At 46.4% G+C, this 23,121-nt stretch overlaps 1 protein-coding gene across 2 annotated transcripts in view; it reads left to right on the forward strand.

Moving 5' to 3' along the window:
- myo1ea (myosin IEa) overlaps positions 1 to 23,121 on the forward strand; it is a 148,607-nt gene that overhangs the window by 30,943 nt on the left and 94,543 nt on the right. For both annotated transcript variants that reach the window (XM_085968693.1, XM_085968694.1), the window contains exon 2: positions 19,834 to 19,977. In XM_085968693.1, the coding sequence (XP_085824819.1) occupies positions 19,834 to 19,977 (144 nt within the window). The remainder of the gene's footprint in view (positions 1 to 19,833; positions 19,978 to 23,121) is intronic.

The raw sequence follows: 23,121 nt of genomic DNA on the forward strand, positions 1-23,121 counted from the left end.
GTTCAAGCCCCACTCCAGAGAGTTGAGCACATGGCTCTGGATCACACTTCATGCAGTACTGAGGGAGCGCTGCACTGTCCGAGGTGCCGTCTTTCAGTGGATGCAAAAGATCCCGGGGCACTATTTTGAAGAAGAGCAGGGGAGTTAACCCTGGTGCCCTGACCAATATTTACCCCTCAGTCAACATCACTAAAACATTATCTGGTCGTTATCACATTGCTGTTTGTGGGAGCTTGCTGTGTGCAAATTGGCTGCCATGTTGCCTACATTACAACAGTGACTACACTTCAAAAGTACTTCATTGGCTGTAAAGTGCTTGTGAGATGTCCTGAGGTTGTGAAAGGCGCTATATAAATGCAAGTTCTTCTTTCCTTGACACGGCTTCTATCTTCCATTAGTGTGTGTTAACTGAAACTAGTAATGTACACATATATACCTCTGTGAAATTGATAAGCCTGGTGCTGTGCATGTTTACTGTATGCCTGGTTCTGTTTTTGATACGTTTGGGGATGCCAGCAACATTCTGTTTCAGGACTGTGTACACATTACACTGGATTCAGTGACTGCAGTAGCTGCACCCCCAGAATGAGCAGTATACCATTTTCTAGTGTGTCGTTGTTGAGCTTAAAATAGAAGATGATGTTGGCAATCCTTTATTTAGTAATTGCCAGGGTGGAGTTGGGGTGACACCCAGCTGTTGCACACTAGCTCTTCAGTTTAACCTCTCTGGGTAAAGACTGAAGCAAACAAGCCACTATTTGACTAGTAGATGAGCTGAAACATCAGCGTTTATATATAAAAAAAAAAAAAATTCTACCTAAATACTCGTCTGAAAACAGTGCAGTAACTGTTTAGAGTATCCACTCCTTCACTGTAACGTCCTGGTTTAGTATTCCCTAACATTTCAACCGTTGCCCAAATTCGTGTAGTGGATATTTTTTTTTTGCTCGGTGGGAATCATTTCAAGTATCCACCTTCCACTAGTTTCCTCCTGCACTGTCTGGAAGGTGCTGACTCGTGTTGAAATGCAGATGACGGCAAGTAGCCATTTTTTGACACGTGCGCCTAGACGTTGAGACGGTGATTTCCCGCTTCTGCAGAATCCTGGCGCATCTGCGACGGAACTGGACATCTACCCGTCAAAAGGATGCAGTTACAAAAAAGAAAATACTGCAGATGCTGGAAATCTGAAATAAAAACAGAAAATGCTGGAGATACTCAGCAGGTCAGGCAGCATCTGTGGAGAGGGAAACAGAGTTAACGTCTCAGGTCGATGACCCTTCGTCAGAACTGGAAAAAAGCAGGAAATGGAACAGATCTTTAAGCAAGTGAAGAGGCTGGGAAAAGGGGGAGGGGATGAAAGAACAATAGGGAAGGTCTGTGATAGGAAGGAAGGCGGGAGAAATTAAGAGACATTAAGAGATATTCAAGGCAAGAGGAGACGGTAATGGGACAGGTTAAGAAACAAAGGATGGCTCTAGATGAGTGTAAATTGCGCTGGCAGAATGAAAGACAGCTGCCATGTGGGAGAGAAGAAAAGACACAAACAAAAGGTGTGAATAAAAAATATATATGATGATAGGGTCCGAGGTTATGATCTGAAATTGTTGAACTCTACGTTGAGTCCAGAAGGCTGTAATATATATAATTTATTTATTATATAAAAAGATGCAGTTGTTGCCCCAGCCAATTTTCTGATGCGTTTGAGGGGAAAGCTAGATAAGTACCCGAGGGAGAAAGGAATAGAAGGATATGTCGATTTTAGGGTTGGTTGAAGTCGGGTGGGAGGAGGCTCGTGTGGAGCATAGACCAGTTGGGCCCAGTGGCCTGTGTCTGTGCTGCAAGGCTATTCCGCAGAATTGAGTTGGGCTGGAGAAAGGCTGTGGCTGATCTCTGAGGCCTGCGATGGTGTAGGTGGCTGGTGCCCTCAGGCAACTGAAGAGGCGGCCAATATTTTTAAATTTTCAAATTGCTGGGTTGGGCCGTTGTGTTGAATGTCATGCAATTGATTCAACTCCCTTCAGGGTATTTAAAATTGAAATAGTATTTTAATGGCATATTAACGCATCATAAAGTCGGCAGGGTATGCTACCGACTGACCATTATATACAATTTTCCCCTGGTGCTTTTGCTTCTAAATCAAAGTGGGAGTCCCATTAAGCAAGTGTCAACATTACGGGGGGAATTTTAACATGGATGAGTGGGTGGGGTTGGGTGCAGGTGGGGGCAAAAATTCCGAATGCGCCGGGAAGCCGGCTCCAACCCGCTCTCTTCCGGGTTTTACTGAGGCGGGACAGGGGGCGGCAGCCAACCCACTCCCAAGAGGCGGGTTGGAATTTTAAATAAGGCTGGAATCCTCCGATTTAACCTGCTTTGCAGGCATTACTATCGCCGGCCGGGCCTCGGACAAACCCGGCAGCTGCAGCGAGGCGAGCACAGCCTCTGGGCAGAAGGCAAGTGCCCTCACAGCACTCCTTGAGGGCCAGGAGCAGAAGGAGTGCCTCCTGCCGGCCCTCCAAGCTCCCCCCCCCCCCCCCCCCCACCATCGGATTCCCTTCCGGGTTTCCCGTCCGAAACTCCGCCATGCTGCCTACGCAGCCCACCACAGTAAATATCCAGCCCTATGATGCTGAGGTGTCAGAATACCAGATTCCTGCAAGTGCACCTTAACTGCTGGTTCATTAGTAAACAGGCTGGCAGTGACCATGTGCCAGTTGCTACCCTTCCCTACTGCTGGCTTACTGGTGTACACAGGACAGTCAAAAGGGGTCTTCCTGGCTGCCAGTTTTAGCAAATCTGGTGTGTTTGCTTTAGTGTTGGCAATTGGAGACCCATGCTTCAGGAGGCAGATGTGCTCGACTAGCACAGTACTAGACCAAATACAGGAAACTCTTTGGTATCCGGCACCGACGGGACCGGTGTGGTGCCGGTTTATCAAAAAGTCCGGATTACAGAGAGGTATAGTTAAAAGGTACGAGAGCGCCGTACACAGCAACAAGTCCAGGCTTCCCTGTTGCTTAGCAACATGTGCAGGAACTCCGGCCACAGACCAAGCATCCCTGTTGCTTAGCAACAAGTGTAGGAGCCCCAGTTACACAGCCACAGATCCAGGAACTGCCACTAATATGAAGTAAAACTTACCTGAACCTGCTCCTGAAATTTGCCGGTTAACAGAGATTTCCGGTTATTTAGGTGCCGGTAAATCGAGAGTTTCCTGTAGAAGCAGGTCTTCTCCACCAGATCCCAGCAATAGCTTCTAGTACCGGCCTGGATGAGGAGTGGAAGCTTCTTCTTCGAATGTTCTTTTGTGCCAATCCCATTCATTGATCAAAATCAGACCACTTGTGCTGTTTTTTTAAATCCAGCATTCTACTTACACTTTCTGGTTTAAAGGCAATGAGTGAAAGTTGATGTATCACCTTCAGGACATTATGCAAGTTTTTTTAGTTCTTGGTAGTTACTGATGGTTAGATGAAGTTTGTAATAATGTTAGTAATTTTACATTTATATAGCAACTTTCACATCCTCAAAGTCCCAAAGCCAATGAATTCCTTTTGAAGTGTTCTTCCTATTGTATGTAGTCAAAATGTGGCAGCCAGTCTGTGCACAGCAAGTCCCGTGAACTGCTATGAGATGAATAACCCATCTGTTCCAGTAACATTGGCTGAGGGATGTGAGTATTGGCCAGCACCCCAGGCGAACTTTGTTTTTCTTTGAATAAGTGCCATGGAATCTTTTGAGTCCACTTAAACCGAGACACCGTCTGCCTTTTCAACATCTCCACCAAAGGACATAATCTCTGACAATGCAGCACTCCCTCAGTACCGCAAAGATCATCAGAGTCTGAGGCAAGTGCTGCCACTGAGCCAAGGTGACTCTGTATAGTTAGTAGTGAGCTTTGTGGCATTAATTGAGCAGACTAGTTGCTTACTCTAGTGACTGGTGAAGATTTTGTGAAGACTGTTTCTTTTTTGGAAGAAGTACAGTTTGGGAATGAGTTGTGTAACTACAACGGCTGCAGTTTCCTTCATGGGCAATGAGTAAGAGCACAATTTCACTCCTTATGCAGGAAACTTTGTGCTATCCGGCACCAACGGGACCGAGCTGTTGCCGTCCCATCAAAACTGCCGGACAAACCAGTGCTAATGTTGAAACATACGGAGATTTTGAGCTCCGTATCTGGCAACAAACCCTGTTGCTTAGCAACAGCTTCTAAACAGTCGGCCGTACCTTGCAAGCGTCTCTGTAGCTTAGCAACAGCTTCAGCGAGACCTTGCAGAGCCTGACTGGTGGGAAAAAAAAGCAAAAACCTAACGAAACGGCTCCTGATTTTTGCCGGTGGCTCGAGCATTCTGGACAGTTAACCTCCGGATAAACCAAAGTTTCCTGTAATTGGATGAGGAGTGGCTCGTGGTTTTTGACGTTAGGAAGTCCTTTTTGTTTCCCTTACTGTCTAGCTGCCTGCCTCTTGTGGCATAAGGGCAGTGACATGTTTCTTTCCCTCGATCAAACGAGCCAGCCACCAAAGAGGCGTGGGACCAAGATTTGATGATGAATGTGAATCATGGGAAAGCACAAGGCCTCGTCCGCACAGCTGAAATCGAGAACTTGTATCTCTCCATCTTGTTAGTGTGCACTCGAATGCTAGACCAGTCTGATCATCATTCGTGCTCCAGTGTTTAGTAAAACAGTAGTAGTTTTTAAATTGGCTGACTTGGAAAGAGTTTTGTGAAGACATCGGCTAGACGGACAATGTATGTCTGTGAAGCATCTCTAGCCTACACTGGGACTTCGCAACGAGTATTCGCATTCTTCATCATTTTTTATTGCCACTCTTTGTTTACATTGTTGCAGCTGAGGTAATATATTCCTATCTACACGTCCTCCTTAAGATCGCTTTGTTTGAGAGTGCAGTTACTGTTCTGGCTGTGTTGTGCAAGACTGCGGTTGCTTCATGAATGATACAATCCTAATATTATCTCATCAAAAGACTGTCGTATGCAAAAACTGACCGTTTTGAAGCCTCTCTAATATCAACTGTAATTTTATTAGTTTTCTTTCAGCAGTTTTCTCCCCCCTCCTCTCCTGAAGGTCTTGACTCCTTCGTGAGGTATAGTTGCAAGTGCATAGGGTGTCCTATGCCACCCCGTCCAAGTGCCCTTTATTCTATTCAACTGTGAGCCTTGATGCGGAGTGGCGGCAGGCTATTGGACGATGGGAGCTTGAACCAATCCTCCCCCAACGTCGACACGTGCACCTCCAGTGTGGATCACTGGATGGTGATCAGTGGTAGGAACCCAGGGCATCAATGCTGATTGTGGTGCCTATAATGCTGCCCTGGGTGAGATCAGCTACCCAAGAGACCAGGGATAAAACTTGGAACAGTCCTGGTCTGTATAGCTCAGCCACTCACTGGATAAACTCAATGAACAATTGTAATTGGAAATTCTGCAACTTTGGATCCCAATATTCTAGTTAGGCCTCAGCTAGAGTACTGCGTGCAGTTCTGGTCACCACATTACAGGAAAGATGTGATTGCATTAGAGAGGGTACAGAGGAGATTTACAATGATGTTGCCGGGAGTCGAGAATCTTAGCTATGAGGAAAGACTGGATAGGCTGGGTCTGTTTTCCTTGGAACAGAGGAGGCTGAGAGGAGACCTTATTGAGGTGTATAAAATCATGAGGGGCCGAGATAAAGTGGATAGAAAGGACCTATTTCCCTTAGCAGAGGGGTCAAAAACCAGGGGGCACAGATTTAAAGTAATTGGGGATTTGAGGGGAAATTTCTTCACCCAGAGGGTTGTGGGGGTCTGGAATTCCCTGCCTGAAAGGGTGGTAGAGGCAGACACCCTCACCACATTTAAAAAGTACTTGGATGTGCACTTGGGATGCTGTAACCTGCAGGGCTACGGACCAAGAGCTGGGAAGTGGGATTAGGCTGGATAGCTCATTGTTGGCCGGCGCGGACACGATGGGTCGAAATGGCCTCCTTCCGTGCTGTAACTTTCTATGATTCTATATCAAACTGCTACACCAACCTTAACTGCTGCAGTTTTCAGAATTCTATCACGGTTTTGGTAGAATCGATTGCATTCTGTTGCCTTGGGTTCTCTTGCTCTGTGTTTGAGTTTCTGCACTGTAGGTGAGCCATATTCTCACACTTTGTGTGCACACATGCACTTCCAGCGGGAAAGGCGGCAATTAATGTATGAATCTTTAGTTTGATCTTTTCTTTTATTCCAATCTGGTAAACGTGTCCTGTACCAAAACCAAAGTAAATGGCAGTAGCTTCATTGCATTCCTCAACTGGGCTCACCCACATCCTTTCCTGATCTCATCAGCAGTTCACGGCCCTTTTGTAATGTTGTTATCTTTTCTGTTGACTTCAGGCTTTTAGCATCGGTTGCTTGTGGGCATGGTGGTGCATGCTGCGTAATGCATTACTGCTAGTTCAGTCGCGGTGTGAAAGTGTTGGTGCTTATCCAAATTTCCACTTTCTCAATCATCTTTATACGGTTGACTACAAAATTCTGCTCCCAACGCCTCTCCACGGTCATCCAGCTGGATGGGACTGCACTCGCCTGATTTCATTCCTATCTTTCCAACCGTAACTATAGAATCACCTGCAATGCCTTCTCTTCCCGATCCTGCACTGTCACCTCCGGTGTCCCCCAAGCACCTATTCTTGGCCCCCTCCTTATTTCTCATCTACGTGCTACCCCTCGGTGACATCATCCAGCGACACAACGGGAGTTTTCACATGTACGCTGATGATCCCCAGCTCTACCTCTCTCGAACCCTCCGCTGTCTCTATACTATCAGACTGCTTGTCCGACATCCAGCACTGGATGAGTAGAAATTTCCTCCAATTAAATATCGGGAAGACCGAAGCCATTGTCTTCGATTCACGCCACAAACTCCGTTCCCTTTCCACTGATTCGATCTCTCTCCCCGGCAACTGTCTTAAGGCTGACCAAGTCCGTTCACAACCTTGGTGTCCTATTTGATTATGAATTGAGCTTCCTACCTCATCCATCCGTTCTGTCACTAAGACTATCTCCGCCCTTACCTCAACTAGCCTGCTGCATAAAACCCTCATCCACGCCTTTTTCACCTGTAGACCTGACTATTCCAACGCACTCCTGGCTGGCCTCCCTAGTTCTACCCTCCATAAACTTGAGGTCATCCAAATTACTGCCGCCTGTGTGCTAACTCGCACCAAGTCCCACTCGCCCATCTCCCCTGTGCTTGCTGGCCTACATTGGCTCCCAATTAAGAAATGCCTCAATTTTAAAATTCTCATCCTTGTTTTCAAATCCCTTCATGGCCTCGCCCCTCCTTATCTCTGTAATCTCCTCCAGCCCTACAATCCCTCTGCGCTCTGCCTATTCTGGCCTTTTGAACACCCCCCCGATTTTAGATGCTCCACCATTGGCGGTCGTGCATTCAGCTGCCTAGGTCCTAAGCTCTGGATTCCCTCCCTAAACCTCTCCGCCTCTCCATTTCTCTTAAGATGCTCCTTTTAAAACCTACCTCTTCGCCCAAACTATTGGTCGTCTGCCCATACATCTTGTATGGCTCAGTGTCAAATGTTGTTGTTTTTTTCATAACACTCCTGTGAAGCGGCTTCGGATGTTTTATTACATTAAAGGCGCTATAAATATATTTGTTTTTGTTGCGAATCTTCTGGTTTCCTGGTGGACACTGTAGAATTATGCTGTGACTTTAGCTGGCTATAGAGTTACATATTTTACTCTTTCCTCCATTTACCATTCATCTGCACACTAGTTTGGCTGTATTGGGGATGATTGCATGTTTCCCTCTTGGGTGACATAAGCTATTAAGCAACCCAGTATTATCATAGCAAAAGATTGTCAGACATGTCGAACTTGCAGTACCATTTGGGCCTGATACTGAAGGGCCGTACCCAGGGAAGCTGTATCCAAGCAGTAGCCCATGCCTTCACGAGAGGAGAGGCAGAAAATTGGGAAGGTGGGGGTGAAATTAAAAAAAATAATTGTGTTGTGGTTCCTCTTGCCACTCCCTGCCATTCTGTGCTTTTTCAACTGGGGGTTGGGATAGTCCTGGGTCACTGACCCCTCTCTCTGACCTGAGAGTACGTTGACCAATAGTGGAGTATTTGGTAGAGCAAGATAGGTCTCCTTTGCAATTTGATTTGAATTATGGACAATAAAAGTCAGATGTCTGGTAAGTAAAACTTCATGGCTATTTGCTGATGGTGAGTTAGCAGTGCTCCTTGGTATTTGTGAAAAATGTACACCAGTGAGTTTGAAGGCTTTCTCGTGAATGAAAGAACTGCTAGGCTCCCTTTTCAGCAGGAAGATAATATTCTGGTCATTGTTTGGGTTTCAGTTATAGAAAGCGAGGCCTTGGAATTCAAGGTTGGTTCAAATTCAGTCTAGAGCCATGAACTTGACTTTGGGGAAGGGTATTGTTGTCTTAAGAGTTCTGCTTATTCTTGGATGCTTCAGTTAGATTCCATCTGTTTGTTTATCCTAGTGTGTTCTTCCTGTACGCAGTCCTAATGATTTGCATTGCCTCAGCACTCGTCAGTCTGTTCTAACATTGCACGTAACCAATGACTTCTAACCTTGTATCATAATTGTATAACCCCACAGGTAGCTCCTGCTTCCCTCGCCCTTCCCTCAGTCTGCAGGAGTATATTGGTGGCATGTACTTTATTGGAACAAAATACTCTGGGACATTTTGCACCACGTGCCTTGCCTTGATGCCTTGGGTGCAGAGACTCTGGGTGACGACCAGCCTCTCGGATAATAACCCTTGGAGCTGACCAAGGGACAGCCCAGATATAACTCTCCCTTCTGATTTCCACCCCCCCCCCCCCCCCCCCACACAAGTTGTAGCTTCCACACTCAACAAGGCTCAGACATACTAAGCAGAGTAGGCATTGAGAACCAATGTGCATACCTCACTCTATGGCTTTGAGTTAGTGCTTTAATGTTGACCACCATCTTGCCATCCCAAGAAAAAGAACTTGCATTTATATAGCGCTTTCATGATCTCTGGTTTCATGATCCCTGGATGTCCCAAAGTGGCTTACAGCCAGTGAAGTATTATTGAAGTGCAGTCAGTAATGTAGGGAAACACAGCAGCCAATCTGCACATCCCACGAACAGCAATGAGATAAATGACCAGCTAATCTGTTTTTTAGTGGTATTGGTTGAGTGATAAATGTTGGCCAGGACACTAGGAGAAGTCCCTTGCTCTTCAAATAGTGCCATGGGATCTTTTGCATCCATCTAAGGGCAGACGGGGGCCTCTGTTTGTGTCTCATCCAAAAGACAGCACTTTCGACAGTGCAGTGCTCCAGTGTCAATGTAGCTCTTGTCTCAAATGGGCTGGAATCCGCGACCTGCTGATGCAGAGGTGAGAATGCTACCACTGAGCCAAGGCTCCCACCACGAATAATAGGCTGACGCACACAAATTAAAGGAGGTGTCATTGTATAAACATCGCAGGGTAGATATTCCACTCCGCAGAAATGGTTCCCGCAGCAATAACTGGCCAACCGCACACTGACTTTGACTGACCCCTGCTCCTAACACACACTGTGTGGAATTGCACATTGGATTCTGCTGTCATTATTGGCTCTTGGACAAAATGGACAAGCCTTCATTACATATTAAAACTGCCTGTAAATAAGGATATTATGAAGCAGCCCTCAATTTCTCACGTTCCGTGCAATGGGCCTGCTCGATATTAATCCCAATCCCACTCATTTCAAGCGGTTGCTAAAGGCCAGCAAGGTTATCGCTTGTCTTAAAGGTGCACTGTCATTCATTAACTGTCCCTTTAGTCTGCAAACTGAGGATTGTTTTCATATCGTCAGTAGAGGACTGCAGTTGGGCTCGGGGATCGTATCCAGTGAAGAAAGCTCCTTGTGTGTGGATGTTGGAGGACAGGAACAGGCTCGGCTATCATGGTCACTTGGTCAGAGCTACTCGCCGTCCTTACCTGGTCTGGCCTATACATGACTCCAGACCCACAGCAATGTGGCTGACTCTTAACTGCCCTCTGAAATGGCCGAACAACCCACTCAGTTATACCAAACCGCTACAAAGAAGTATCGTGGCCTGCAGCGGTTCAAGAAGGTACCTTCTCAAGGGCAATTAGGGATGGGCAATAAATGCTGGCCTTGCCAGCGACGCACACATCCCGTGAACAAATAAACAAAAAAAGAGTGGCCACTTGAGCAAAGAGATTCCAGCACCTGTGGCGCCATGCCCCCAACCATGACCAGGAGAGGGGAATAACAGAGAAAATTGGCGTGGGGGGATGGGGGCGGTGAACGAAGCGAAAATAGCTTTGCCAGTGGGATAAAATGGCAAACTTGTTCTGAGCTGGACTGTTCTACAGATCAGGGCTTTTAAGTGAAAGGGGTGTTTCTCTTTCAAAGCTACTCTGCCTTCTGATGGGTTCTTCTTAGGTTCCGCTCCTTTGCAGGAAACTCCCCCATGGCGGCGGCTGAGTTGTTGCATTAAACTCCACATCTGCTGCAGCCTGAACGTCTCGAAGCTTTTTCATTTATTTTAATAGTTGTCAAAGTCTGTTTTGGTGGGGGGGCGGGTAAAGATTGGTGACCAACCAGTTTAATTTAACATGTATGTAATCGCAAGATGCCCCATCTACAATACAGTGCCCTGTTACATTGGATACGTGTTATTTTATTCCCTTTTCTCTCCTGTGTGAACACTCCCCTCCCTATAAAGAGCGATGCCTTTGCCCCCCCCGCCCACCCCCAACCTTATGGCGATTTATTGTCGTTTGACATTAATTATATTGTACGGGAGGGACCTAAAGGGCACTTTTTAAAAAAAAAAGCAAACCCTAGTGAGATTTGCCTGTGTGTTTGGACAAAGGCGCTTGATTTTAATTAAGTTTCATTCTAGGGAGTTTTATAACTGCCTTCCTCTGTTAATTTATTAAGGGGGGGGTGAAAGGTCAGTGGTTTACAGACTGCATTTTCATTAGCACTTTTTGTAGGAGCGTTACTCATAATCTGCTGAGAGTTTTCGCAGTACTCAGTGGAGGAAATGCTTTGGAAACGGACCGCCTTTCGCATCGGTTACACCAGAAATTGCAGGCTCGGTGATTAAATCTAAAACATGACTATTTCCTTTGCCACGGCATTGGCTCTCTGTTCTCCTTATATGGGAAAGGAATTTTCAAAAGCAGCTGACCGGCTGTGCTGGAAATTCCTTGGATATTGCAAACTTAAGGATTGGGGAAAGGAGGTCCCAGAGAATAGCAGTTGTCTGTATGTAAACTGAATGGAAAGTGGCTTATTTTGCAAAACAAGGGAGATTTTGATTAAATACTGTCGCAGTGCTTGCATTCAGTTGTGCTCTTGGTGACCCTGATTAACTATCACTGTATTTAATTATCATCAAACTTAACACGGTGTAACTCATCAGAATAAAAACACTCTATGGTTGTCGACCCACATTCTTTCAGACCAGGACTTTTCCTGAAGAGCTTAGCTACCCTCCTTGCTAAGCTGCGTGTTGCTGCTCCTGTTAATGATGGTCCATTGGCTGCAGAGGTGAAGCCAGATTCCATCATCTTATTTAAAAAAAAGACTTGTAAAGTTTCTGGTCTCCTGAAGCTGTTGATGTTGTCCTCATCTAGTTGAGCAAGTAAGATGCAGGGCTCCTACAGTCTGCTGTTGAATGGCATGATTTCCTACAAAGGGGACTGTGGGGAATCCAGCCACTGGCATTAAACTGCTGTCCTGCTGCCTGAGGAGAAACCATTACAGTTGCTCCATTGAGTAGAGATAGATATATAAATAAATAATATTTGCATTTATACAGCACCTTTTTCGGGTTGAAACATCTCAAAGTGCATTGAATTATTTTCAAAGTGCAGTGACTATTGTTGTGTAGGCACATCACTGGACCCATCCACCAGTTTAGGACTATAGTTGAATGGATAGAAGAGAAGGGGCTCCTCTCCAACCTCCAGAGGAAGGCAGATACAGCAGGCAACACAGAAGATTGTTGATGTATAAGAAAACTAGACTGGGGGGGAAGGAGAGTCCCATTTACTGAGTGCATTTGTGCAGCTTCGCAGAAATTGTCCTCAAAAACTGAGGACTATTGTGGATTCCACTACGAAATAACCAGGTGGATAAATATTGAGATTTAGGGGTCGATTTTGTGGAACCTGCTGGGACGAAGGCAGGACTTCCCTTTTCGGGTTTTTGACCCGCCTACTTCGACGTCCGGCCAATCTGCGCGATTTTCCCTTGATTGACCTTGTTAAGCCCGCCCAGCGGGCTCAGCAGGCCAATTAGTGGCCACCCGGCAACCGGTGACGTCACAGACTGAAATTTCATCTGTCAAGATTTCCTGACCGATGAAATATCAGTATTTCACAGCTGTTTGAAGCTGTCAAACACTGACAGTCTGATTTCTAAGCTGAGTCATTCTACGCAGACTCAGTTAGAACTCTCTCCGACACTCCAAGCTGAAGGCTGTCACTTTTCACAGATCGCAGCCGTTCAGCTTCAAGTTCCGGCTGAGTGATGGGCTCCTGACGCCTAGAGGAAGAAAGGCTGTTAAGGTAAGTACAGGTAAGTAAAAGTTCTTTACACACTTTAGACACACCAAACACACTTACCTTTGCACTCATGCACCCATCACTCACCTGAGCGCCGACATCGCGACCCCTCCAACTCCTTCAACCCGACGGCCCGCCTGCTCTACCTGGCGTGGTTTGGAGCCGTCAGGAAACCCACACGAAACCCCTCAAAATAGGGATTAGGCTAAAAACTGCCTGTTAACTACCTGTTAACAGGCAGTTAATTGGCACTAACCCCTTCCCGCCTGGGATTGGCGGGTCCCAGTGCTGGGCGGGTACCCGCCGCCCCTGAAACTTACGTGGGGCGGGGTTTTGGGCGGGATGGTGGCGGGACCCCCCAAATTCAGGATTCCCCCCCCTCCCCCCCCCCCCCTCCCCCCTCCCCACACACGCCTGAAACCCCGCCTGACGGCTCCCCGAAAATCTAGCCCTTAAGTTTGGAAAGGGAACAGCATGAATGTCAATAGGAATATGTGGGTGATTCCTTTGCTAGTTTTGACCAATTATGAAAGAACTGAAGAAAGAATGAACTTGAATTTATATTGTGCCTTTCATGATCTTGATGTCCCAAATCGCTTTACAGTCAATGAAGTGTAGTCAATGTTATATAGGTAATGCGGCAGCCAATTTACACACAGCAAGGTCCCACAAAAAGCAATGTGATAATGACCAGATAATGTTTTAGTTTATATATTTTTTATCCGCACTTTTGGTTTGTGCCTTTTCCTTTTTCTCTCTCCCACATGGCAGCTGTCTCTCACTCTGCCAGCGCATTTCACACTTCATCTAGAGCCATCCTTTGTCTCTTTACCTGTCCTATTACCATCTCGTCTCGTCTTGAATATCTCTTCATGTCTCTTCCCCTCCCAGACCTTCCCTTTTGTTCTTTCATCCCCTTCCCCATTTCACAGCCCTCAAACTTGCTTTTTAATCTGTTTCATTTCCTGCTTTTTTTCTCAGTTCTGAAGAAGGGTTTTGACCTGAAACGTTAACTCTGTTCCTCTCTCCACGGATGTTGCCTGGCCTGCTGAGTTTTTCCAGCGTTTTCTGTTGTTATTTCGGATTTCTGGCATCCGCAATATTTGCTATCGTATTGATGTTTTAGTTATGTTGGTCGAGGGATAAGTATTGGTTAGGAGTAGGACACTGGGAGAACTCCCCTGTTCTTCTTCAAAATAATTTTTACATCCGCCTGAGGGCAGATTGTGCCTCTGTTTAACATCTCATCTGAAAGACGGCAGCTTTGACAGTACAACACTCCCTCAGTACTGCATTTGAGTGTCAGTCTAGATTTTATGCTCCAGCCTCTGCAGTGGGACTTGAACCCACAATCTTCTACATAAGAACATAAGAAATAGGAGCAGGAATAGGCCATTTGGCCCCTCGAGCCTGCTCTGTGGTTTAATGAGATCATGGCTGATCTGATCTTGGGCTCAGCTCCATTTCCCTGCCCGCTCCCCATAACCCATCACTTCCTTATTGTTCAAAAATCTGTCTATCTCCACCTTAAATATATTCAATGACCCAGCCTCCACGGCTCTCTGGGGCAGAGAATTCCACAGATTTACGATCCTCTAAGAGAAGCAATTCCTCCTCATCTCAGTTTTAAATGGGCGACCCCTTAATCTGAAACTATGCCCCCGAGTTCTAGATTTCCCCATGAGGGGAAACATCTTCTCTACATCTACCTTGTATCTTGTATGTTTCAATAAGATCACCTCTCATTCTTCTAAACTCCAATGAGTATAGGCCCAACCTGCTCAACCTTCATAAGTCAACCCCTTCATCTCAGGAATCAACTTTGTGAACCTTCTCTGAACTGCCTCCAATGCAAGTATATCCCTTCTTAAATAAGGAGACCAAAACTGTGTGCAGTGCTCCAGGTGTGGCCTCGCCAATACCCTGTACAGTTGTAGCAGGACTTTCCTGCTTTTATACTCCAACCCCCTTGAAATAAAGGCCAACATTCCATTTGCCTTCCTGATTACTTGCTATACCTGCATGCTAATTTGTTGTGCTTCATGCACAAGGCCCCCCCCCAGGTCCCTCTGTACTGCAGCATTTTGTAATCTCTCGCCATTTAAATAATTTTGCTTTTTTATTTTTCTTACCAAAGTGGACAACCTCACACTTTCCCACATTTTACTCCATCTGCCAAATGTTTGCCCACTCACTTAGCCTGTCTATATCCCTTTGTAGACTCTTTGGGCTAGATTTTCCTGGAGCCGTCAGGCAGGGTTTCAGGCGTGTGGGGGGGGGAGGGAAATCCCGAATTTGGGAGTCCCGACACCATCCCACCCAAAACCCCGCCCCACGTAAGTTTCAGGGGCGGCGGGTACCTGCCCCGCACTGGGACCCGCCGAAACCAGGCGGGAAGGGATTAGTGCCAATTAACTGCCTGTTAACAGGTAGTTAACAGGCAGTTTTTAGCCTAATCCCTATTTTGAGGGGTGTCGTGTGGGTTTCCCGACTGCTCCAAACCACGCCAGGTTAGAGCAGGCGGGCCGTCGGGTTGGAGGGGTCGCAATGTCGGCGCTCAGGTGAGTGATGGGTGCATGAGTGCAAAGGTAAGTGTGTTTGGTGTGTCTAAAGTGTGTAAAGAACTTTTACTTACCTGTACTTACCTTCACAGCCTTTCTTCCTCTAGGCGTCGGGAGCCCATCACTCAGCTGGTACTTAAAGCTGACCGGCTGCGATCTGTGAAAAGTGACAGCCTTCAGCTTTGAGTGCCGGTAAGAGTTCTAACTGAGTCTGTGCAGAATGACTCATGGTAGAACTCAGACTGTCAGTGTTTGACAGCTTCAAACGGCTGTGAAACACTGATATTTCATCTGTCAAAAACTCTTGACAGACGAAATTGCAGTCTGTGACGTCACCTGTTGCCGGGTGGCCCTTAATTGGCCTAAGGTCAATCAAGGGAAAATCACGCGGATTGGCCGGATGTCGATGTAGGCGGGTCAAAAACTCGAAAGTTGAAGTCCCGCCTTCTTCCCGACAGGTTCGGGAAAATCTACCCCTTTGTGTCCTCTTCACTCTGACTGAGACAAACAAGTTACCACAGAGCCAGGGCTGACACCTGCCTTTCAAGAGGCCAATTCTATTCATGCTTCCATAACACAGCAGCAGTTAGGCCAACAACAACTTTCATTTATACAGCGCCTTTAATGTAGTAAAACATCCCAAGGTGCTTCACAGGAGCGCTATCAAATAAAATTTGACACCGAGCCATATTAGGGCAGATGACCAAAAGCTTGATCAGAGGTAGGTTTTAAGGAGTCTCTCAAAAGGAGGGAAAGAGAGGTAGCGAGGCCGAAAGGTTTGGGGAGGGAATTCCAGAGCTTGGGGCCCTGGCAGCTGAAGGCACGACCGCCAATGGTGGAGCGATTTAAAATCGGGGATGCCCAAGAGGCCAGAATTGGAGGAGCGCAGAGATCTTGGAGGCTTGTAGGGCTGGAGGGGGGTTACAGAGATAGGGAGGGGTGAGTCATGGAGGGATTTGGAAACAAGTAATCAGAATGTTAAGGAATATATATGGATATATTTTCCAACTGGCATTATTCCCATATGAGCATTTAATGTGATCTTTGCATGAAATGTCACATAATCTTCTAGGTAAATGAGAAATATGCATCTGGACAGTAGGTGACCTTTCTTGGCTGCTGTTATTCCTACAGGAAACTAAAGTTTGGAAATTACTGCTCTGAAGTTTCTGACTTTTATATTGTCTGTGAGAAAAGGTACAATTTAAGATAAATAATTTTGAATAAAGTTGGCACATTTATAGTATTTTGGCGTTCCTTAATTGCTGTATAAGCTGCTTCCTGCACAGAATTTTTAATCTGTCCATGGGCAAATGGGAGGTAACTAGTTTGTTGTACGAGGCATAGTTTACATTTTTTTTTTTAAAACCGTTTGTACATTTCCACAAAGTTGGTAGCATGAACATGTGAGATGTAATGCCTGTCTCCATACAATAAACAAGTCCAGAACCATGAACGTCCAAAACAAATAGGGAATTCGGAGGAAATTTCTTTGCCCAGAGTGTGGTGAGAATGTGGAACTCGCTACCACAGGGAGTGGTTCAGGCAAATAGTATAGATGCCTTGAAGGGGAGGCTAGATAAGCATATGAGGGAGAAGGGAATAGAGGGTTAAGCTGAAAGTTAGATGAGGAAGGACGGGAGGAGGCTCGAGTAGAGCATAAACGCCAGCATGGGCTGGTTGGACCAAATGGCCTGTTTCTGTGCCGTATATTCTATAAAAAACCAATTCCTCAATTGGTCTCTGTTGAGTAGTGGTAAGGATACTACAATTGGTCTCGAGTGTCCCTGGTCCAGAGAGTGGTGGAGGGGGAAGAATTAGCCAGGGTTCTCGCTCCTGATCGCTGTGCAATAGAAATGTGAAGAGTGTGTGTTGGCAGGTTAGTTAATTAGCTGGGGCTAACAAAGGCGGTGGGTGGGGGTTGGGATGCGGGCGGTGGACTCGCCTGTAAATCCATAAATGGTGTCTTTCAGCAGGAGTCACTGAGTAGCATTGAAGGCCTGAAAGCCTACTTGATTTTTCCCCTCCCTAACAGGAACATTGAAGCCAATTCTCTCAACCTCCCCAATGCCCCAGCTGAGTTTGGCTAACTTAGCACAGAGCAGGGATCAACCCAGAGATCTTCCTGGGCCATCTGGGTCCGTTCCACGCTAGCTGACAGACCATATAGTGCAGGCTAAATACTATCCTAAAGTAAAATCGTACAAAAGCAAATATAAAATCAAAAGATTAAGAAAGGATGGAACAGTCCTTAATTCTCACTGTTACATTAAAACAGTTTTTCTTGTGCCAAAATAAGTAAGATCTTCTGAGGTGCTGTTATGTAACTGCGTGCCATTGGACTCGCCGAATCCTACCTCTGCGATACCTGCACATGTGCTGGAACCAGATGAATTGAACCAAAGAACTAGGGAAAGCTTTCCACATTTATCCCCAGATTCTGGCTTCAGATCTTTAGGCCTTAGTAAGATTCTGTGGTTCCTTTCAAAGAGCTGGCACAGGCACAGTGGGCCGAATGGCCTCCTCCTGCGTTGAGATTCTGAGAGAACTGTCACTCAAGAATGAGAACGAAGACACAATACAAGGAACTGGATTGCATATCATGTTCATTGGCAGGAATGGCCTGCATCTGCTTTAACCAGGCGGTTAATTCTGACCGCGTGCATCTGGCTAGCTTTTGAAAGATGAAGCATATTTTTGATAGATTAACCATTAGGGATAATAGCGCAGTGACGATCTCCATATGTTAATGTATCACAAGCCTAAGGCATTTGGCAACCAACCAGTCTGGACCTGGGGCTATTTATCGACTAAGACATAAACCAAATGCAAACCGGCCCCTCTCCCTGCACTTCAGTGTCCAATTCAGATTGCATAGTCTATCCTTTACAAAGACAACAGGAACCACTCCCAATAAACCTGCCACAGAAGCCATGTTTACATTGTCATAATGCTAGGCATGACTACAAACTCCGATTAAAATATAGAGATTCTTCTGATCTGAAACCAGATTGATCTTCTGTTCCATCACAGCCCCCAAGGAGTATTGTAGGCTGTACTTACCAACAGTGTATTTAATTTGATCTGATAGATGAAAATTCCCCTCCTTTTGCTATCGGAGTTCCACATGAAGTTTCAGCATCCTCGGTCCAATTTCTAGTGGTATAATAAAAGCCAGCACAAACAAGTATTTATACTCCAGGGCGCTCTGTTTGGAGTCCAACTCTTTTCCCCCCCCCCCCACCCCCGTATTATAGATGATGAGTGATCTTCTTAACTCCAAAACAGCAATACCTTTACAAAGCTGACGTGTGTATGTCCGCACTTATTGTTGCACTAGTTCAGTCTCCTGCACTGAATGTGGAACTGCGGCAATCTTCAACCACTTACGAGTGACTCCAATGTAACTCGCGATATAATTGAGGAACATTTAACTGTAACATGGACATGAGCATTTTTCACTGAAACATATTCATGATTTACGAAGGATGCTTTTAAAATGCGCTCGTTGGTATATATGTATTTTTGCGTCTAAAGATTTTATAATTATCAGATTAATTATAAGAACATTACTTCCAATTAAAGTCAGGAATGTAGGACTAGAGGCCATGGCCTAGAAATTGAGTGGGGTTAGCGCCCAATTAGAGGTGCTAGAGGGCCTTGCGCCGGAATTATAGCCGCTTCGGAAATTGATTTGGGCCCTACCATCGGCGTTAGCCGGTAGCGCTGCGCCGGCGCCGATGACGTCATCGGTGTGCGCAGCGTCCCGGTTGCCGTGGTAACGCGGCCGGACACCGAAATTCAGTTGCGGCCGCCTCGCCCGTGGCAGCCGCAACCGACGATTTTTCAAAAGTTTCTTGCTGGACTTAGCGCCGGCGCATTAAGGTGGCGCGGCGGCCGGCCGCTTTCCCGGCGGCCGCCTGCCCGCACCTCCCTCCCCGGACTCCTCCACCACCCCCGCGCGGCACAGATGTGTGTGGGCCTCGAGCCCGGCACTTCTCCGAGGTGCCGGGCTCATTTTTCGTGCGATGCCAGCGGTCGGCTGCAGGCAGCTCCTCCTTAACAGAAGGAGGAGGCCTGCAGCACCCCAGCCTGCCGCACCGCATCGGGTGCCGCAGCAGGGGATTAGCGCCGCAATCCTGCATTCGGCGCCCATTGCGAGGCGCTGACACCCTCCATTAGCGCCCGCAGCCGTCTGGGCGTGGCGCAGCTGAATTTTTGGCGGGCGCAGCGGCAATTAATGCTGGCGCTAAATTTCGGGCGCTACAGCCCTGGCGGAGGCAAACTCAATTTCTCGGCCCATATGTTTAAGCTAGTGAGAAATGGCTTTAGGATGGATTTTAGGAAGAACTTTATTTACTCTGGTAAATGTTCAGAACAATTTGCAAGGGACGGATTAGCAACAAAAACATTTCTGATGTTCAAAATGAGGTTTTATAAGCGGAGACCGAGTACTGGAGGGATGAGCTTTAATGGACCAAACGATTTGTTTCTCATCCTTGACTATTCTGGTGTTCTTGCAGAATGTTCCAAGTTCCCATAACAACAGTTACAGTGGGAACACCATGTGCATCATTACTGCTGGAAAGTTAAAGCAAATGAGTTGAGAATTGCACTTTAAATTCTCTGCTGTTCCTAAATTTCTTTCCATCCTTTACTTTTTGTAGGGGAGCAAAGGTCACTACAGGTACCACTGGCAGAGCCACAATGTCAAGCATAGTGGAGTGGATGACATGGTGCTGCTTTCGAAAATCACAGAAGATGGCGTTGTCGATAATCTGAAGAAGCGATACATGGATGATTATATTTTTGTATCCTTTCAAAGCATGACATAAAATCCAGACAGAGTGTGAACTTGGGAAGGGCAGTATTGGGAAGTTATTGACCTTCTTGCATTCTAGAACGAACTAAAAATGACTCCAGGCATCTCCAAGTCCTGAAGAAGGGTTTTGACCTGAAACGTGAACTCTGTTTCTCTCTCCACGGATGTTGCCTGGCCTGCTGAGTTTTTCCAGCGTTTTCTGTTATTATTTCGGATCTCCAAGTCCTGGCTGCCCACCAATGACCTTTGATAACACTGATCATGTAGCACTCCCTTCCTGCTTGTGACAGGCCTCCGAAAGAAACGCTAAACGGAGAAGACTCGATTTCTTTCGCAACACAAAAAATAACTGCACTGTGTAAACTGACATGACCCAAGATTCCAGTTCTTGCATTAATATCTGTCCTTAAATCTGTGCCTACTCCAAATGTTCTCTTATCCAAATAAAACCATGTAAGCAAAGGGTTTGGAGGGTGTGAGGGCGGTTCTGCGACTTGCAATTCACAAAATCCTCGGAGTGATTGCCTGTGTTTCTCCATTGATCAAGTTCAGTATCGAGCTTGCATCATAATAAAGTGCCACTTGAGCTTTGACCAGAGCACCAACAGTACAAAAGTCTTGACTAGAACGCAATGTCATTTTTAAAAGTTAACTCTTGACTTATTTTTTGACTCATTCAGAGAGTAGCTTTTGATACAAAATTGCTGGCTAGTTCATGCATTTCATGTTTAAATTTTTTTTTAAAATGTTTATTATAGTCTTTCAGACCAGCATTTGAAATATATCCGGGTTTCCCTCGAGAACAAGTTCCACTTGGCAGCATTTTTTGCTCTGTGTATGAACTTTTTCACCCATTCACTTTACTGCAGCTCAAATCCCGACGAGAGGAAATTATTTCCACTGTACGTATTGTAATGGGAAGAAAGCTGCGATTATCTGGCTCATGTGCCTAACTGCTGACTCTAAGTTGAGCCAGTGAGTAGCAGAGCTCTACAGAACATAAGGAGCAGGAGTCGGCCATTCGGCCCCTCGAGCCTGCTCCGCCATTCAATAAGATCATGGCTGATCTGATCTTGGCCTCAACTCCACTTCCCTGCCCGCTCCCCAGAACCCTTGATTCCCCTGTTTTTCAAAAATCTGTCTATCCCAGGCTTGATCCTTATTCCGAACTGCGTTCAACTTGCTCAGCTGGGATGGCAGTAGGGATCTTCCAATTGGCTTCAACGCCCCTGGATTAGGAGGAGGAAAAAACAGCCAGGATTCCCTGCTTCTTCCCATTATCCATCAACTTGTGCTGGAAGTACACCTGTGGGAACAGGATGGGGCTTGACTGTGATGTCCTCTGTGGACAAATAGCTTGGTAACCCTCACTGTCAAGACTCCACACACTTGGGCGAGACACCAGAAAGCACTCGGTGGCTGGGGAACAATACCCAAGTGTGGAGTCACACATTTAGGAGAGGAGGGGGGTGGGGGGGAAGAAAATCTGTGAGAAAGGAAAAAATATGGTCAGTAGCAGCTCCTTATTCTGCAATCCATCAATCAGTTCCTGATAGAGTCATAGAGTTTTACAGCACAGAAAGAGGCCCTTCGGCCCATCGTGTCTGCGCCGTCCATCAATCCCTGTCCAGTCTAATCCCATTTTCCAGCATTTGGTCCATAGCCTTGTATGCAATGGCATTTCAAGTGCTCATCCAAATGCTTCTTGAATGTTGTGAGGGTTCCTGCCTCTACCACCCTTTCAGGCAGTGAGTTCCAGATTCCAACCACCCTCTGGGTGAAAAAGTTCCTCCTCAAATCCCCTCTAAATCTCCTGCCCCTTACACTGAATCTATGCCCCCTTGTTATTGACCCCCCTACTAAGGGGAAAAGTTCCTCTTTATCTACCCTATCTATGCCCCTCATCATTTTGTACACCTCAATCAGGTCCCCCCTCAGCCTTCTTTGCTCCAAGGAAAACAACCCCAGCCTGTTTAGCCTTTCTTCATAGCTGAGGTGCTCCATCCCAGGTAACATCCTGGTGAATCTTCTCTGCACCCTCTCCAAAGCAATCACATCCTTCCTATAGTGAGGCGACCAGAACTGCACACAGTACTCCAGCTGTGGCCTCACCAGCGTTTTGTACAGCTCCATCATAACCTCCCTGCTCTTATATTCTATGCCTCGGCTAATGAAGGCAAGTATCCCATATGCCTTTTTAACCACCTTATCTACCTGTTCCGCTGCCTTCAGGGATCTATGTACATGTACACCAAGGTCCCTCTGTACTTCCTAGGGTCCTACCACTCATTGTGTATTCCCTTGCCTTATTTGTCCGTCCAAAATGCATCACCTCGCACTTTTCAGGGTTAAATTCCATCTGACCAACCCGTTTATATCGTCCTGTAGCCTGAGGCTTTCCTCCTTGCAATTTACCACCCCACCAATTTTCGTGTCATCTGCGAACTTACTGATCATACCTTTTACATTCTCATCCAAATCATTTATGTATATCACAAACAGCAAGGGACCCAGCACCGATCCCTGAGGTACCCCACTGGACACAGGCTTCCAGTCACAGAAACAACCTTCGACCATCACCCTCTGCCTCCTGCCACTCAGCCAGTTTAGGATCCAACGCTCCAAGGCACCCTGGATCCCATGGGCGCTTACCTTCTTGACCAGTCTCCTATGCGGGACTTTGTCAAAAGCTTTACTGAAGTCCATGTAAACCACATCCACAGCATTTCCCTCATCCACACACCTAGTCACCCCCTCGAAAAATTCAATCAGATTGGTCAGACATGATTTACCCTTGACAAAGCCATGCTGACTATCCCCGATTAATCCTTGCCTCTCCAGGTGGAGACTAATTTTGTCCCTCAGAATTTTTTCCAATAATTTCCCTACCACAGATGTTAGGCTCACTGGCCTGTAATTCCCTGGTTTATCCCTGCTACCCTTCTTGAATAATGGTACTACGTTAGCTGTTCTCCAGTCCTCTGGTACATCCCCTGTGGCCAGAGAGGTTCTGAAAATTTGTGTCAGAGCCCCTGCAATCTCCTCCTTTGCCTCACACAACAGCCTGGGATACATCTCGTCCAGGCCTGGGGATTTATCCACTTTTTGGCCTGCTAAAACCGCTAGTACCTCC

Source organism: Somniosus microcephalus, chromosome 27, assembly GCF_052327205.1.
Source record: "Somniosus microcephalus isolate GS21.2 chromosome 27, FLI_Smic_1.0, whole genome shotgun sequence".
In the NCBI taxonomy this organism is placed as follows: domain Eukaryota; kingdom Metazoa; phylum Chordata; class Chondrichthyes; order Squaliformes; family Somniosidae; genus Somniosus; species Somniosus microcephalus.